A 13,959-nucleotide genomic window follows, 5' to 3' on the forward strand; every position below is an offset into this window, starting at 1 on the left:
CTGTCTTCCAAATACCAAAATGCGAACTAAAGTGGTCATTGGCTTCTTAGAAGGTAGAGTCCTACAACTTGGGACCTCTTAGTAATCTCTTTCCTCACTCCCTGCCTGACCCCCAGATTTTCTTGAATGGGACACCACTCCTCCTGCTGCTCTGCTGTCACCCATCCACCTTCCAGATCCCCCATCCTTCAGTCCATCACCCAGGAAGCCTGCCCTGACCCGCCAGCCATCCTCTGCTTCTGGGGGTAATCATCTCAGTTACTGGGGGCTGGCCCCAACAGTGTCCAGGGGTATACCTGCTAGAGCCAGGCTGGCAGGTTTCAAATCCTAGCTCCTCCCCTTCTCTCTGTGACTTTGGACAGTTGTCTTAATTGTTGAGCCTTAGTTCACAGCATCTGTAAAATGGGGGCAGTCCTCCCCCCCCCCATAGCATCATCATGAGTATTAACATGTAAAGGACTTAGAATGATCCAGCACATTGTGAGCAGCTCATGAGCATTAGCTATTTTCATTATCGTTATTAATATTAGTAGTATATATATATTATTATTAGTCATGCACTGATTATACCTTATTTTCTTATGTATTTTTTTTCCACATTTGTGTTTGAGTGTGTCCATGTGACATCTAGTATGTAATAAATTAATGTATAGATTTAATTTGATATGTAATTTAAGTCTGAAAAGAATGCCTCTTTGTATGTGACTATATTCTGAATTGAGGCAGTTTGATTATGACTAGGAAAATCATGAGATGCCCATGAAATGTTGTTCAGGTTGGGCTCGTCTTGTCCCTCCTATGTCAGAATGTCCCCTACAGATCTGACCATCAGTGAGGAGCTCGGGGTGTCTCCCATGGTCAGGAGTAGGCTTGTTACAGAAAAGCGTCCTAGAGCTGGGGTGGTCCGTGGAGGGCAAGTCCAACTCTCCTTTTCAACCCTAGAAGACTCTGATGTCCAAGAAAGTCAGCCTGAGGTTACGCAGCTGGAAGATGGCAGAGACGGAATGAAAATCAAGAACACTACACTTCAGCCACCCCACTTTTGAAGACTACCGTGACTCCATGGTGTCCCTAGGATGGGGTGGCACATTTAGAGCCCGAGGCTGGTTCCAGAGCATGGAGCTTGGTCACCAGGTGGAACAGTTTAGATTTTATCCTGTAGATTAATGGTTTTCAAACTTTTTTGACCACTCTCCAGAGTAAGAATTCTACTTTTCATTGTGATCTAGTACACACACACACACACACACACACACACACACACACACACACACACACACACACTCAGAAATTAAAGTGTCAGGAAACAGTACTTAATCCTTTACTGCTTGCAAAGCATGTAGATATGATCTATTGTTTTTATTTAGTTTATTTAGAGGATCATCACACCTGCTAAATTGTTTTCATGTCCCACTAAGCGTCTCAACTGGCAGTTTGAGGAAAGATTTCTTCAAGCAGTGATCTGCTCTTGAAGGTGTCAAAGCGGGGGCCAGGCCCTGTCAAATAAAGGATAAGTCTGAGAAATGGGTGTGCCGTGGACTGGGGCAATGGAGATGGGCATTCACCAGGCCCTGAAGTCTGACCTGCTTGGTGTATAGCTCAAATGGAAATTCGGGTCTCTGGAGTTTTCCATTTGCTTTCAGGGCTCTTTGGACTCCTCAGATGTGTGTGTTTTCTTTATAGACTCATGCCTCCTTGCAGTGTTGTACTTTCTCTGCTGAGTCTCCAGCTCCAGTGCTCAGTCATTTTTGCATCTTCCCTTCCAGGCTGAGGACAAGAAAACAGCGCTTCCTGCAGGGGCCCCGGCTACAGAAAAAGCTGATGCCCTTGAAGAGAATGAGCTTCAAGCTGCTGAAGAGGTATATGGCCTGTGTAGAGCTGTCTGAAGTTTGTTTAAAATCAGTTGGGCAGAAATTCTACTTCTATCCCCAGCTTTCCAAAATGGGCAGCTGCCTTCCATGGCCAGCTGCTCGGAGCTAGCCTTTCATGCCTGTTTCCTTTTACCACCCGTCATAAGGCTCACCATAAAATGAGTTCAAGGAAAACACCCCTTGGGTTTCTCTCCAGAAACCCATGCAGGCATATTGCTTAAGTCCTAAGTGGTCAAAACTGCTCACTGTGGCTTCTCCACCCCTCTCTCAGCAGCGCATTGAGTCCCTGATGACCAAGATGACTGCCATGGCCAGCGAGGAGGTGAGGAGGAGGTCGTGGGGACAAGGGGAGTGGAGGCGGAGGCTTGGGACCACTGCTCTGCCCTCCCGTGGCATCACCTTCTCCAGGGCCCTCTTCTTAGCGCTCAGTGCCTCCTGTTTCCTGTTCTGGGAAACTTTTTATAAAGGCACAGTGTTGCCACCCATGGGAACCTCTGGGAAGGGGATAATCAAAGGACCCCTGTGAGAGCGGGATGGAGCCTGCCTGCCTGCCGGGACAGGTCACCGGCCTCTGCCTCCAGGACGGCTTTCAGCCCCACCTCTCCATAACCACAAGCCCCACCCATGTCAAAGGAGCCTTGAGGTCTGCCTTCTTTCTGCATCAGCTAGCTGGAAAATGGAACACCCAGCTGATCTTCGCAGAGCTGGAGGCCTGTTTGGAAGGTTTAGCCAAGTGCTTTGAAAGGATCATTCCTTTTTGAGCCATGAAAGGACTGTGGCAGTAAATAGGTATTTTAGGGGTTCTGAGATTCCTCTTCCTCTCCCATTTGTACCTCTCTCCTGCCTGAGTCCTAGGCCCAAGTCCCTTGCAGGCTCTGCTTAGTGACTGTCAGGAAGACGTGCCTTGGGCTGGGGCAGAGATGGTGGAGAACCATTTGCCCAGGGTCAGAGGAGAAGCTCTGAGTCAGCTGAGTGGCTCAGGAGTAGAGAGGTGGCTCAAAATTATTCCCAGGATTTGTTTTCTCCCTTCCTTGTTGATGAGGATGTGAGCAGAAGCCAAATTATTTTTCCCCGGGAATGCTACCTATTTCATGGTACTCAGAGTGTTCAGGTTTTCCAGTTCTGTGAAAGACAAGCATGGCCTTGAGACCCTTCCCCACGTGTGGTTGCAGAGCCGGCTCACCGCGAGCTCCGTGGGCCAGATCGTGGGCCTGTGCTCTGCTGAGATCAAGCAGATTGTGTCTGAGTATGCTGAGAAGGTAAGTGTGGGTCCACAAAGGTATGTGGAGGGGCTGAGAAGGTATATGGGGGCTGCGCAAGTATGCGGGGTGGGGGGACAAGAAGGTAAGTGCACGGCTGCAAAGATATGTGGGGTACTATAAAGATATGTTGTGGGGTGCCAAAGGCCTTGCCTCAGGCAATGCCTCAACGTGTTTTTCTACACCCAGCCCACGGCCCCCAGCCATAAAGGGGCCAGGCACCTTTGTCAAAGCCTGATGAGCCATGCTTTGCCACACATCAGCACTTGTCCATCAGCTAAATTAATTTTGTCCTGCAGTGCCTGTTTTTCTATAAATAGAAAGAGAAAACATCTCAGAGCAGTTAACACAGTTGATAAATCGATGCCTGAGTACAGGCATTTTTCCTCCTCTGCCAGGCTTCTGATGACCTGGGCTCGGTTTGGTGATACGGCTTAGGAATGAAGCTTCGTCACTTAACAGATAAGCCCCATAACTCAGCCAAGCCCAAGGCAAAATTTCTTGTTCTACTTTATTAAAAAGGCACAGAACAAACAAAAGCCTGCAAGTCATATTTCAGCATTAGATTTTATCCCCTCCCCATCCTAAGAATAGACAGCAGGACCTTGAATATTTCAGGGAGACAGTTATTAATCATTTTGCACATAACTGATTCTGGTCTGGCTGAGATGTGGTTCAGTAAAATTAGATTTACAGGGCACTGTTTCATATCCTTCCCTCCCCAGCCATACTCAGCCTGCCCCTTAAAGTGTTGATGTCTTTTGAAGCATCCGGCTTTGCTTTCCTTTTCTCAGAAACCTTAATGACACATTAGCTCTGCCTTGAACTCTCTGTGCAGTCGTCTTCTCAAGGTATTGTACAGATGCTCTAGTGAGGGAGGCAGTGTCACCTGGAACCTGGGAGGTTGACCGCATCTGTCATCTCCCACCAAGTTGGGGGCCTTCTGAGCATGATGATAAGTAAAAGAGCTTGGAATGTCTGGGGGTGGGATTCCCTTATATTCCCCTTCAGTCCCCAAGTTAATGCTTCTTAACATAGGTTTTCTAATCCAAAGCATCCTCTGTTTCAGTTTACCACTGAGGAAAGGTGGCACTAGTCAAAGTGCCATCTGGAGTTTGACCAGAAAAGGCTTTAGATTATACTCAGGCTCCCCAATCAGTAACCCTGCCACAAATTGTGTACAAATAAACTAAAAAGAGTTGACGATGCCATTGTGGTAGGAGTGATGCATTAGTGCTGGCCCTGCTTCGATGAGACAGTGTCTTGATTTACTGTCGGCACACATCTGGATAGCAAGAGTGTATGTGTGTGTGGGTGCCCTAAAGTTGCCACACAGCATTGCTGGATCTGTTAAAAATAAATAAATAAATAAAGTGACAGGACAGGGCACTCACTGCTCTTTCCACAGGGACTGTGGTTTTGTTCTCGATACTTGCCCACGGCTGGGAGACAGGAGCTCTGGTTACTGTAAAAGGGAAAGCAGGCAGGCAGGCACTCAGACTACCCCCTTTGGTGGGCAGGACACCTCCTTCCAGCCCTCCCCTGCCTAGGAGTCCTGAAGCTTGCCTGTCTTCCCCAGTCAGCTCTGCATTTTCTGTGTTTCCTTCTTAGTCTCTTTGTTTTTTTATCCCTTGAGCTTTCTCAGTGATCTGTACCTAACTCTGATGACTGCTTTTAGGAATTCTTTACCCTGGACTATTTTCTACCTCCATTCCATTCTGCTAGAAAAGAATAAAACTAGAATTTTATACAGGAGGCAATCAGTGCCCCATCTCTTTCTAAGGATGTATATAATTCAATTTCTTATGGAGAATTGGCAGTCGAGAGTTCATTGCTTGATTGTCTGTGTTGTTTCCATTGAATACATCATGTAACATTAAAGATGATGGTTTTTAAAATTAAATTGCCTTTAATGCTATCCTTGTATCATAGTTATTTCACATTTGCATATTGTCTTCCAGTGTTTGTTTCCACATACCTGTAAATTGTACATAGTTTGGAGCCACATGTATGTCTAAAAGGGATGGAACAGAGCAGTGGTTAAAACACAGCATTTGGAGTCGCATCTTAGCTCCTATCTGTCTTCTCTGCTTCCCAGCTGGGTGACCTTGGCCAATTTATTTAACCTCTTTTAGCCTTAGTGTCGTCATCTATAAAATGGAAATATTATTCTCCTGGCAGTGTTTTGCAAAGATTAAATATGATGTGACCAAAAATGCCTAAAACAGTGCCTGGCAGATTATAGCTATTCAACCAGTGGTATGCTTTATTGACATTTTTACAGTCTTTTTAAATTAATTTTTTGGTCACATTAAATCCTAAACATTTTTGATGTTTCTAGCCTTCACAGTTGTTTTAATGTCTAAGGTATTTTAAAGGTCTAAGGTAATCTGTGTGTTGAGGCAGCACAATTCCCAAAGCATTTTCCTGTTTAGACTTTTAAGTTGTTTCTCACTGTTTGCCATCGTGGATGACACTTCTGTGAAGTCAGATGTTAGTTTCTACTGAAAGATTTCCCAGGAGTTGGATGATCGGTTATGACTCCTGCTCCGTGTTGCTTTACAAATAAATCATAATCATATAAATTCTATCAGTGGTGAAAGGGGTTCCCAGTGTGACCCCAGCACTTCCAGCTTTACATGTTCATTTATCTAACTTACACTGTAACTATCTGTAAAATGGGACATCCTTGGACCACTGAGAGACTAAATATGGTTCCAGGTTTTTGTTTACTATTTCTTCTTCCTCCTGGGTGAATTGTTTGATACAGACTTTACTCGTGTATCTTTGGGTATGTGGTGCTTTTCTTGTAAATTCAAGTAAAGTCTCTATTCTAGGTGTAAATATTTGGTCACTGTAATACAAATATTTCTTGGGCTGTTCATTTAATTTTTGTATTGTTTTTAATTACGTGCAAGGAATGTGTTCTGGTTTGCTAATGCTGCAGTTTTGCAAAACACCAGAAATGGATGGGCTTTTATAAAGGGGTTTATTTGGTTACAAAGTTATAGTCTTGAGACCATAAAGTGTCCAAGGTAAGACATCAGCAATAGGATACCTTCACTGGAGAAAGGCCACTGGCTTCCAGAAAACCTCTGTTAGCTGGGAAGGCACGTGGCTGGCGTCTGCTCTGGAGTTCTGGGACGTTTCTCTCTAGGCATCTGGGGGTGTTCTTGTAGTTTCTCCCAGGCAAACCCTGGACTAGCGAAAGTCTACTTTCAATGACCGTCTCCAAAATATGCCTCTCAGCTGCAGAAAGTGTCTGAGCCTGGTGTGTCTCTTCTTAAAGTACTCCAGTGAACTAATCAAGACCCAAGCAGAATGGGCAAGGCCACGCCCTCCATGGAAACAGTCTACTCAGAGTTATCACCCTCTGTTGGGTGAGTCACATCTCCATGGAAACAACCTAATCCAAATATCCCACAAGATTGGATTAAAAGATCAAGACATAATATAGCCAGTCCGGCACAGAATTGTACCCAAATCAGTCAGTCTTTTTCTTTGTTATTGTTTCCAAATGAGAGGTTCCTCATTTTTCCCTTGGATCTGATGAAGTAGTCCATTACGTTTCAGTTAATCTCTTATTAAAGATGCTTAATTCTTTAACCTGGGTAGAGTTCAGTGTGGCTCTACCCTAGTTTTCCTACTACTATCCATTTATTCTAATACCATCTATCAAATAATTTCTTTATACTCATTTTGAGACACTATTGTATTTTTGTGTTTTATGTCTAGATTAGGCTATAGATGGACTCTTTCTTTTATTGGTTTATGTTTCTATTTTTATGAGCATTTCATGAGAAAGCCATGTTTGTTTCCATTTTTGTTTATTCATTTGTTTGATGGTTTTGATTTTGGTTGTTTTGTCAATACCCTCCAGCCAAAGGAACACACCTGTGGTTGAACAGGTTGGGTTTACTGCAGTGAGAGAGAGCACACACCAGCGGGGCATCTCAGTAAGAGGGTGTTAGAAGGGACTTAGTATAGGATTTGGGCTTGTGCTAGTTGAATTTGGAGAAAGGTCAAGGAAGTGGGACTTTGCTCTGTGTCGGCTCCTGTAAGGAAGGAGTGACTATCTTAATTCATCTTATCACAAAGGCAGGGCGAAAGCTGTCTACCAACATTAGCCAGGATGGTGGGATGTTTGATCATTTTTTGATTTGGGCAGTATTCGTGTTTTTGTCTGTGTTCAGACATCACTACTGAGTGGACTGTTTTTTTCTCTTGACCTATCACAGTCACAGAGTGGCCTGGTCTGATATTGCTGTTCTTTGAATTGTTTGTGTTCAACACCAGGCCGGTCTATGAGTGCAGGCCAGCTCTCAGCAATGTTGAGGCCTCGCTGATAGAACCAGGACGCCTCTCAGAGGGCAGGGGCTGCTTTCCTCTCTCTGTTTGTGTACTTAGTTATCTGTTGCTACTTAGCAATGTTAAGCCACAGCGTCTGACACAGGTTCTGCGGGCCAGGAGTCAGGCACAGCTTATCAGGGGCCTCTACCTCAGGCTACAGTTTTTTCTGAGGCTCAGCTGAGGTAGGATCCCTTCTGAGCTCATGAGGTTGTTGGCAGAATTCGGGTCCTTGTGACTTTGTTGGACAGAGGGGTCTCAGTTCTTGCTTGTTTCTGCTGGAAGCCACCCTCATTCCTTGCCATGTGGGACTGCCCAGCACTGTCCTTTAATTCTATCAAAGCCTGCAAGGGAGGGCGTGTCCTCACCAAACAAATTACAGCCTTATAGATAATTAAGTAAAGGTGATCACTTCCATCCAGTCACCTTTGTTGTATTCTCTTGGTTAGAAGCAAGCCCCAGGTCCCACCCACTCTCCAGGGGAGGGAATTACACAAAGGAGTGAACACCAGAAGGCAGAGCTCATGGGGCCACTGAGGGTCTGTCCACCACAGTTGGTTTTGCTCTTTAATCTACTGCCATAAACTAGCCACTGGGAGTACATCTAAAATCCACTCCCTTCATTAAGGGTCTCAGTAATAAAACCCTTAGGTGTAGAGATAGGATTGAGGAATGCTTAGAAGGGAAGCCATAGGTGGTATTTCATAGGTTAAGCTGAGTTTCAGGTAGGCTTTTGCTTAGTGAAGAAGAGGGACAAGATAATCCTTGGAGGATGAAAGTGTGAATTTGATTTTATGACAAAGAGTGAAATTGAACAGTCTGCCTGGTGCAAGTGTTTGGAAAGTGGCTAGGCATTTGTAGATGTGCAGGCTTCTCTTTCATTTGTAAAGTTCACAAGTTCTTATGACCGTGTGATACGATAAATGACCCATGTGTTTCAAAGCAAGCCAAGCAGAAGGAAGGAGAATGTCAGGATACTGCCAGATATATAATTCATGAGTGGCAGTCAGCTCTGGGCCAAGCGGTGCCACCTCCATTTGTTTCCAAAGGGTAACACCCTTCCCCGAATGTGCTAGAAGAGGCACTACTTTGCTTTTTGGTGTTGGTGTCTTAATTCACTGACTGCAACATAGTATTCATTTTTACAGGTAAAAGGAGTCTATTACTATGACTTGCAGAAAATTAAAAAGCTTGACTTAAAAAGTCCAAAAAACACCCCTACCCCACCCCCACCCCAATCCTCTTTAGGCGCCAGAAGAAAGGGAAGGAAGCTGCCCTGGGAATGTCACACTGGGTGAGGTGCAGGGTCCCTGGAGGGGCAGGAAGGGACTCTCCATGATGCCACATACTAACCAGCCACACAACATTTTGACCACTTCAGTGCTTAGCCTGCCAGCTAAATCATCCTTGGTCAAAACAGCTCCCTAACACAGGGTCTTAGAGCATTTTGTAGATCCAGAGGTGTACAGTCTGTCTTTGGGAATCAGAAGGAATCTATCCTGGATGCTTTCTTTGTGTCAAGTAGACTTGGTATACCATTATCTCCTTTAATTCTCAAAATAGTGCTGCCTTCTGCCTCCCTCCATCACTTTGCTTACTTGTATGCAGTTGGAACTGCCTGTTGATGTGAATGTGGACCATGCTTTAGTCTTTTCTATAACCTCAGAGCCTTGCCAAGGTTGGTGCTCAGTAAATAAGCATGTGATGTTATGTCCATTTTGCTGATGAAGAAACTTGAGGGTCAAGGAGGTTAAGTAGCTTGCCCAGGGCCATATAGCTAATAAGTTCCAGGTCTGAACACAGGCTGTCTGGCTGTCAAACCTGTCTCCTTGACAGGGTGGAGCCTCCTCAGGGAGAAGCTGGGATGGCTCATTTACCATCCTTAGGCTATGCCTTCCTGGCTCTGCGGCACCAGTGCCTCCTTAGATCCTCCTGCCATCTGACAGCTTTCTGTGGGCCTAGAGGAGAGAAGAGGCCAGGTCATAATGGGAATTAACCACAGAAACAAGTCGAAATGAAAATGGTGCAGTGCGGGCACTCCCACATAATCACACCTCAGCTGCTGAAGCCGGAGGCGTTTCTGTTTGGGCAGTCCTGCGGTCGCAGCTAGGGGCGGGCAGCCACGGAACCCTCTGCGCTCAGCGTTGCTTGAGGGGTACCGGCGGCAGCTCTTCCCGGAGGCGAAGGTGAGGCGGGGGACTTGGCCGAGTCCCGGGCGGAGGCGTGCAAGGTGTGGAGGGCGGCGAGAGAGGGACGCGAGACACTCCACTTTCAGGGTGGTAGAACAAAAGCCTTTAATCAGGGGTGAGCACAAGTTACATAGGGTGGCATAGAGGGCGGGGTTGGTGTTAGGGGTGTGGGGTCCTTACATGGCAATGCTGAGGGGATAAAGGCTAGGATTGGTTCTGAGAGGGCGCGGAGGTCGTTTGAAAAGGGCGGGAGTTGCTCTGGCAACGGTGTATGCGCACTGGCAGTGGCGGGAGTTGCTCTGGCAACGGGGAGTGTGCGGGCAAGATAAAGGGGGCGGTTTTCTCTGGCAAGCTTCCTCTAACGGTTGTATTTTGGGTGAGGGAGATGGGGCCTGTAGCCGTCTCCACTTTCTCAGGCCCTGGGGGGCTGTGGAGGGTATTACTGCCCATGCCCACTACCCTCTCCAGGGGCTGGCCAGGTTCCCTGGGGGGGGGCTGTGGAGGGCGCTACTGCCCATGCCCATCGCCTCCCCCAGGGGCTGACCAGGTTCCCTGGCCCCGGCCCGCCAAGTTGGAACTCAGCACCAGCAACCCGCAATTCCCCCTTCTTTTCTAATTAGAAGAAGAAGCTCACAGGAGAGATCCGCCAAGGGATGAGGGAAAGGGGAGGCCGGGGAGGGGAAAAGGATTGACGGCTGCTCAGAGAGGCTGGAGCTCGGCATCGGTGTGGCGCCCGGGCGCTCGAGAGGGGCCTTGCTGCTTGCGGGATGGACGAGGGTGGTGACGCTGCGGAGGGCTAGCTTCTTCAGTAGAGGCAAGTCGTTGATACTGGACTTGCACAAACGATGAGAAGACAGCATTGGCCTGGCTTTTAGCAAGTTGGACAAGTCTGCGGATAATACAGGGACCTAGGGTGAGAGCTAGAATAATCATTAGTAGGGGGCCGAGGAGAGGGAGGAGGTATGGGAGGAGGGGGGCAAAGATGTGGGACCAATAGTTGGTGGCTTCACGGTTCCTTCTGCGTTGTTCTAGTCCCTCTCGGACCTTCTTTAGGCTGTTTTCGGCGAGACCTGTGGAATTGGCATAAACACAGCATTCTTCTCCTAGGGCGGCGCAAAGGCCTCCTTCTTTGAGGAGAAGAAGGTCGAGACCTCGGCGGTTTTGGAGCACGACCTCAGAGAGGGAGTTAACAGAATTTTTAAGATGGGAAATAGCGTTTTGTAGGTGACGAATGTCCTCGTCAACAGCCGCCCGGAGGTGAGTTAGGGCGGAGCCTTGACTGGCTAACGCAGCGATTCCGGTGCCAGCGCCTGCAAGACCTAGGAGGGTGGCGACCGTGAGGGCGGTGATGGGCTCTCGCTTTTGCAGAGGGGCAGGAGCTGCAGTTCTTTCTAGGCGGAGGAAGAAGTCTTCCTCGCTGTGATATAAGACCCTAGGGATAAGGACAATTAGGAGGCAAGTTTCATGAGTTGTATTGAGGGTTCGCACGTTAAGGCAGGGGGTAAGTCCTGTAGAGGAGCAGAGCCATTGGGAGGAGTTGTGGGGAATAAGAAATTTGGCAGAGCTGTCGGGGGATGAGTAGTTGGCACAAGCTGTGAGATTGGGAGAGTTGTATGAGAGAGGGCGGATGCACTTTCCTGTGGAGGAAACCGAATGAAAGGTTAGGGGGACGGCAGAGGTATTCCAATTGCATTCCGAGGGGCTATTCTCTGTATTTTCCGAAAAGGAGAGGTTGGAGGCGACGGGCTCATACAGGGAGAAGGAGGTGGAGAGGCAAAGCCAACAGGAGGAGGTAAGATTGGGGTGGGAGGAATTTACTGAGGTGAAGGCCGCTTGGATAAGGCCGAGGAGGGGAGAGGAGTAATGAGAGGGGGGCAGAAAAGGTTGGGGTGTTGGGGTTGGTGATGCGCTGTTTGCAGCTGAGGTGCGGCTGGAGGGCCGTGGATTAAGGGGGTTAAGGACTTTGTTGGGGCCAACGCCGCTTGGTGTTTGCTGTACTGCCTCTTTTTTTATTAGAATGAGAGATCCTGGGTCGGATCCAGCTAGATAGATTCGGAAACCCCAAGTGCGACCCATAAGCCAAGAGGTATCAGTAGGGTCTAGTACGGTGAGCATAAGTTTTTTTGGACAGAGGTACCTATCGTACCAGCGGTTGCCTGGGTTTTGGCAAGTATATGGGACCTCTGTAAGATTTAGAAATTTGTCTGGGGCACTGGGTTTCCAGCTAGTGGCCAGTGTTTCACACCCCCAGTATGCGCAGTAGTACTCATAGGGGGAATTGCAGTACGGTTTTCCAGGATTTGAGGATGGGCACATGTAATAATTTTGTATATTAAGGCTGCCAGGATAACCAACAGGTTTTGGATTAGGAGGGGGAAACAGATCAGTGGCATTGAAAACAAAAGAGGGGCGTCCTGCAGTGGTATTAGAAAGAATTATTTTGGAATCTTCCCATCGCGCAAGGGTCCATTTCCAAGGCCGATGGGGGTTGGCCTGGGTGGAAGAGGCGAGGGCAAGCATGATTATTAGAAGGGAAGCAATGCTTGGGTGGGGGTTATGGAGGTGCAGGGGGCTTGCTTTTGCCCGTCTGTATGGGCGCATAATCTCCATGATTTCTTGTCTCTCCGGGGGTATCTCCGGACTGGGCTCCCGGTCTAGGTGCAAGGTTGTCATCTGGTACACCAGGTTGCGGAGACGACGGCGTTCTCGTCTCGTTAGACGCGTGGCTGCTGGTGGCGGGTCGGATTGCTCTTCCTGGGATCCAGATTGGCTGTGATGCATCATCTTGCAGGCGAGGGGAAGGGGAGATGGAGAGGCGTCCGGGCGAGCGGGCGATTTGCTGGACCGTTGTGTGGAGAGGGGACGAGTAGATGTGGCCTCACACGGGGCACCAGTTGCGGTCGCAGCTAGGGGCGGGCAGCCACGGAACCCTCTGCGCTCAGCGTTGCTTGAGGGGTACCGGCGGCAGCTCTTCCCGGAGGCGAAGGTGAGGCGGGGGACTTGGCCGAGTCCCGGGCGGAGGCGTGCAAGGTGTGGAGGGCGGCGAGAGAGGGACGCGAGACACTCCACTTTCAGGGTGGTAGAACAAAAGCCTTTAATCAGGGGTGAGCACAAGTTACATAGGGTGGCATAGAGGGCGGGGTCGGTGTTAGGGGTGTGGGGTCCTTACATGGCAATGCTGAGGGGATAAAGGCTAGGATTGGTTCTGAGAGGGCGCGGAGGTCGTTTGAAAAGGGCGGGAGTTGCTCTGGCAACGGTGTATGCGCACTGGCAGTGGCGGGAGTTGCTCTGGCAACGGGGAGTGTGCGGGCAAGATAAAGGGGGCGGTTTTCTCTGGCAAGCTTCCTCTAACGGTTGTATTTTGGGTGAGGGAGATGGGGCCTGTAGCTGTCTCCACTTTCTCAGGCCCGGGGGGCTGTGGAGGGTATTACTGCCCATGCCCATCGCCTCCCCCAGGGGCTGACCAGGTTCCCTGGCCCCGGCCCGCCAAGTTGGAACTCAGCACCAGCAACCCGCACAGTCCAAAGGACTTTTCATATTGCTGGAGAATGCCACCTTAACAAGTTCCCATCCACCTCTGTAGAGTGTAACATCCTGGCCAGAAGACTGTCAACATCTCAATCTTCCATTAGTGAGATGTACTGTGGATCATCAAGGGACCTATTTGTGGAAAAGAGTAATTAAAAAATTCTGGCACCATTGCTTCTGACATTTTGATTATGAGGACTGTCCTCTGACAGTTAATCAGAAACCTATGGTCTGTCTGGAAATTGTGTTTTTCAGGAGCACCTGGGAAGTCTTATCAGGTAATTAGAGCCCTGGTGCAGCCACAAAGAGGCAGTGGCCAGGGTGTGGTCGAGATGTACCTATAAAAACACAAAAGAAAGTTCAGTTCCTCAGTCTCCTCTAGAGAATGCAGACAACCACATTGGACTAGAGTAGATTTTGAACCCCTCTTCTCTGATCATTTTCTTTCTTCTCTATGATGCAGCAGCAGAGAAAACTGCCTTTTCAGTGCTGTCACTCACAAAGTTGGACTGTGTATCTTAGAGGAGCCTCTTTTTTACAAGTGTAAGAAACCCTGCGCAGCAGGCTGTATAAGCAAAAAAAAAAGAGCCTTGATGGGCTCTCCCAGCTGGAAGGTCCGTGAAGGCAGGGCTGCCAGGGACTGACGCTGCCTTGCCCTGTTATCTCTTCACCTGCTTCACTTTGTCTCTGTATATTCTTCCCCTGGAAGCCTGGCCCCAGACGCCTTCAGTCTCGTGACATCCTTCCAGCATCTGTCTGTAAAAT

General features: G+C 48.4%; 1 protein-coding gene across 3 annotated transcripts in view; it reads left to right on the top strand.

The window, feature by feature from the left end:
* The window catches only part of CCDC93 (coiled-coil domain containing 93), a 136,291-nt gene that overhangs the window by 60,299 nt on the left and 62,033 nt on the right, over positions 1 to 13,959 (top strand). For all 3 annotated transcript variants that reach the window (XR_005218914.1, XR_005218913.1, XM_037850246.1), the window contains exons 9-11: positions 1,767 to 1,859; positions 2,143 to 2,193; positions 3,044 to 3,130. Coding sequence is in view for 1 of the 3 variants with exons in the window: in XM_037850246.1 (XP_037706174.1) it covers positions 1,767 to 1,859; positions 2,143 to 2,193; positions 3,044 to 3,130 (231 nt within the window). In the remaining 2 variants the exon portion in view is untranslated. The remainder of the gene's footprint in view (positions 1 to 1,766; positions 1,860 to 2,142; positions 2,194 to 3,043; positions 3,131 to 13,959) is intronic.

The sequence above is a fragment of the Choloepus didactylus genome, chromosome 9 (genome assembly GCF_015220235.1).
Source record: "Choloepus didactylus isolate mChoDid1 chromosome 9, mChoDid1.pri, whole genome shotgun sequence".
In the NCBI taxonomy this organism is placed as follows: domain Eukaryota; kingdom Metazoa; phylum Chordata; class Mammalia; order Pilosa; family Megalonychidae; genus Choloepus; species Choloepus didactylus.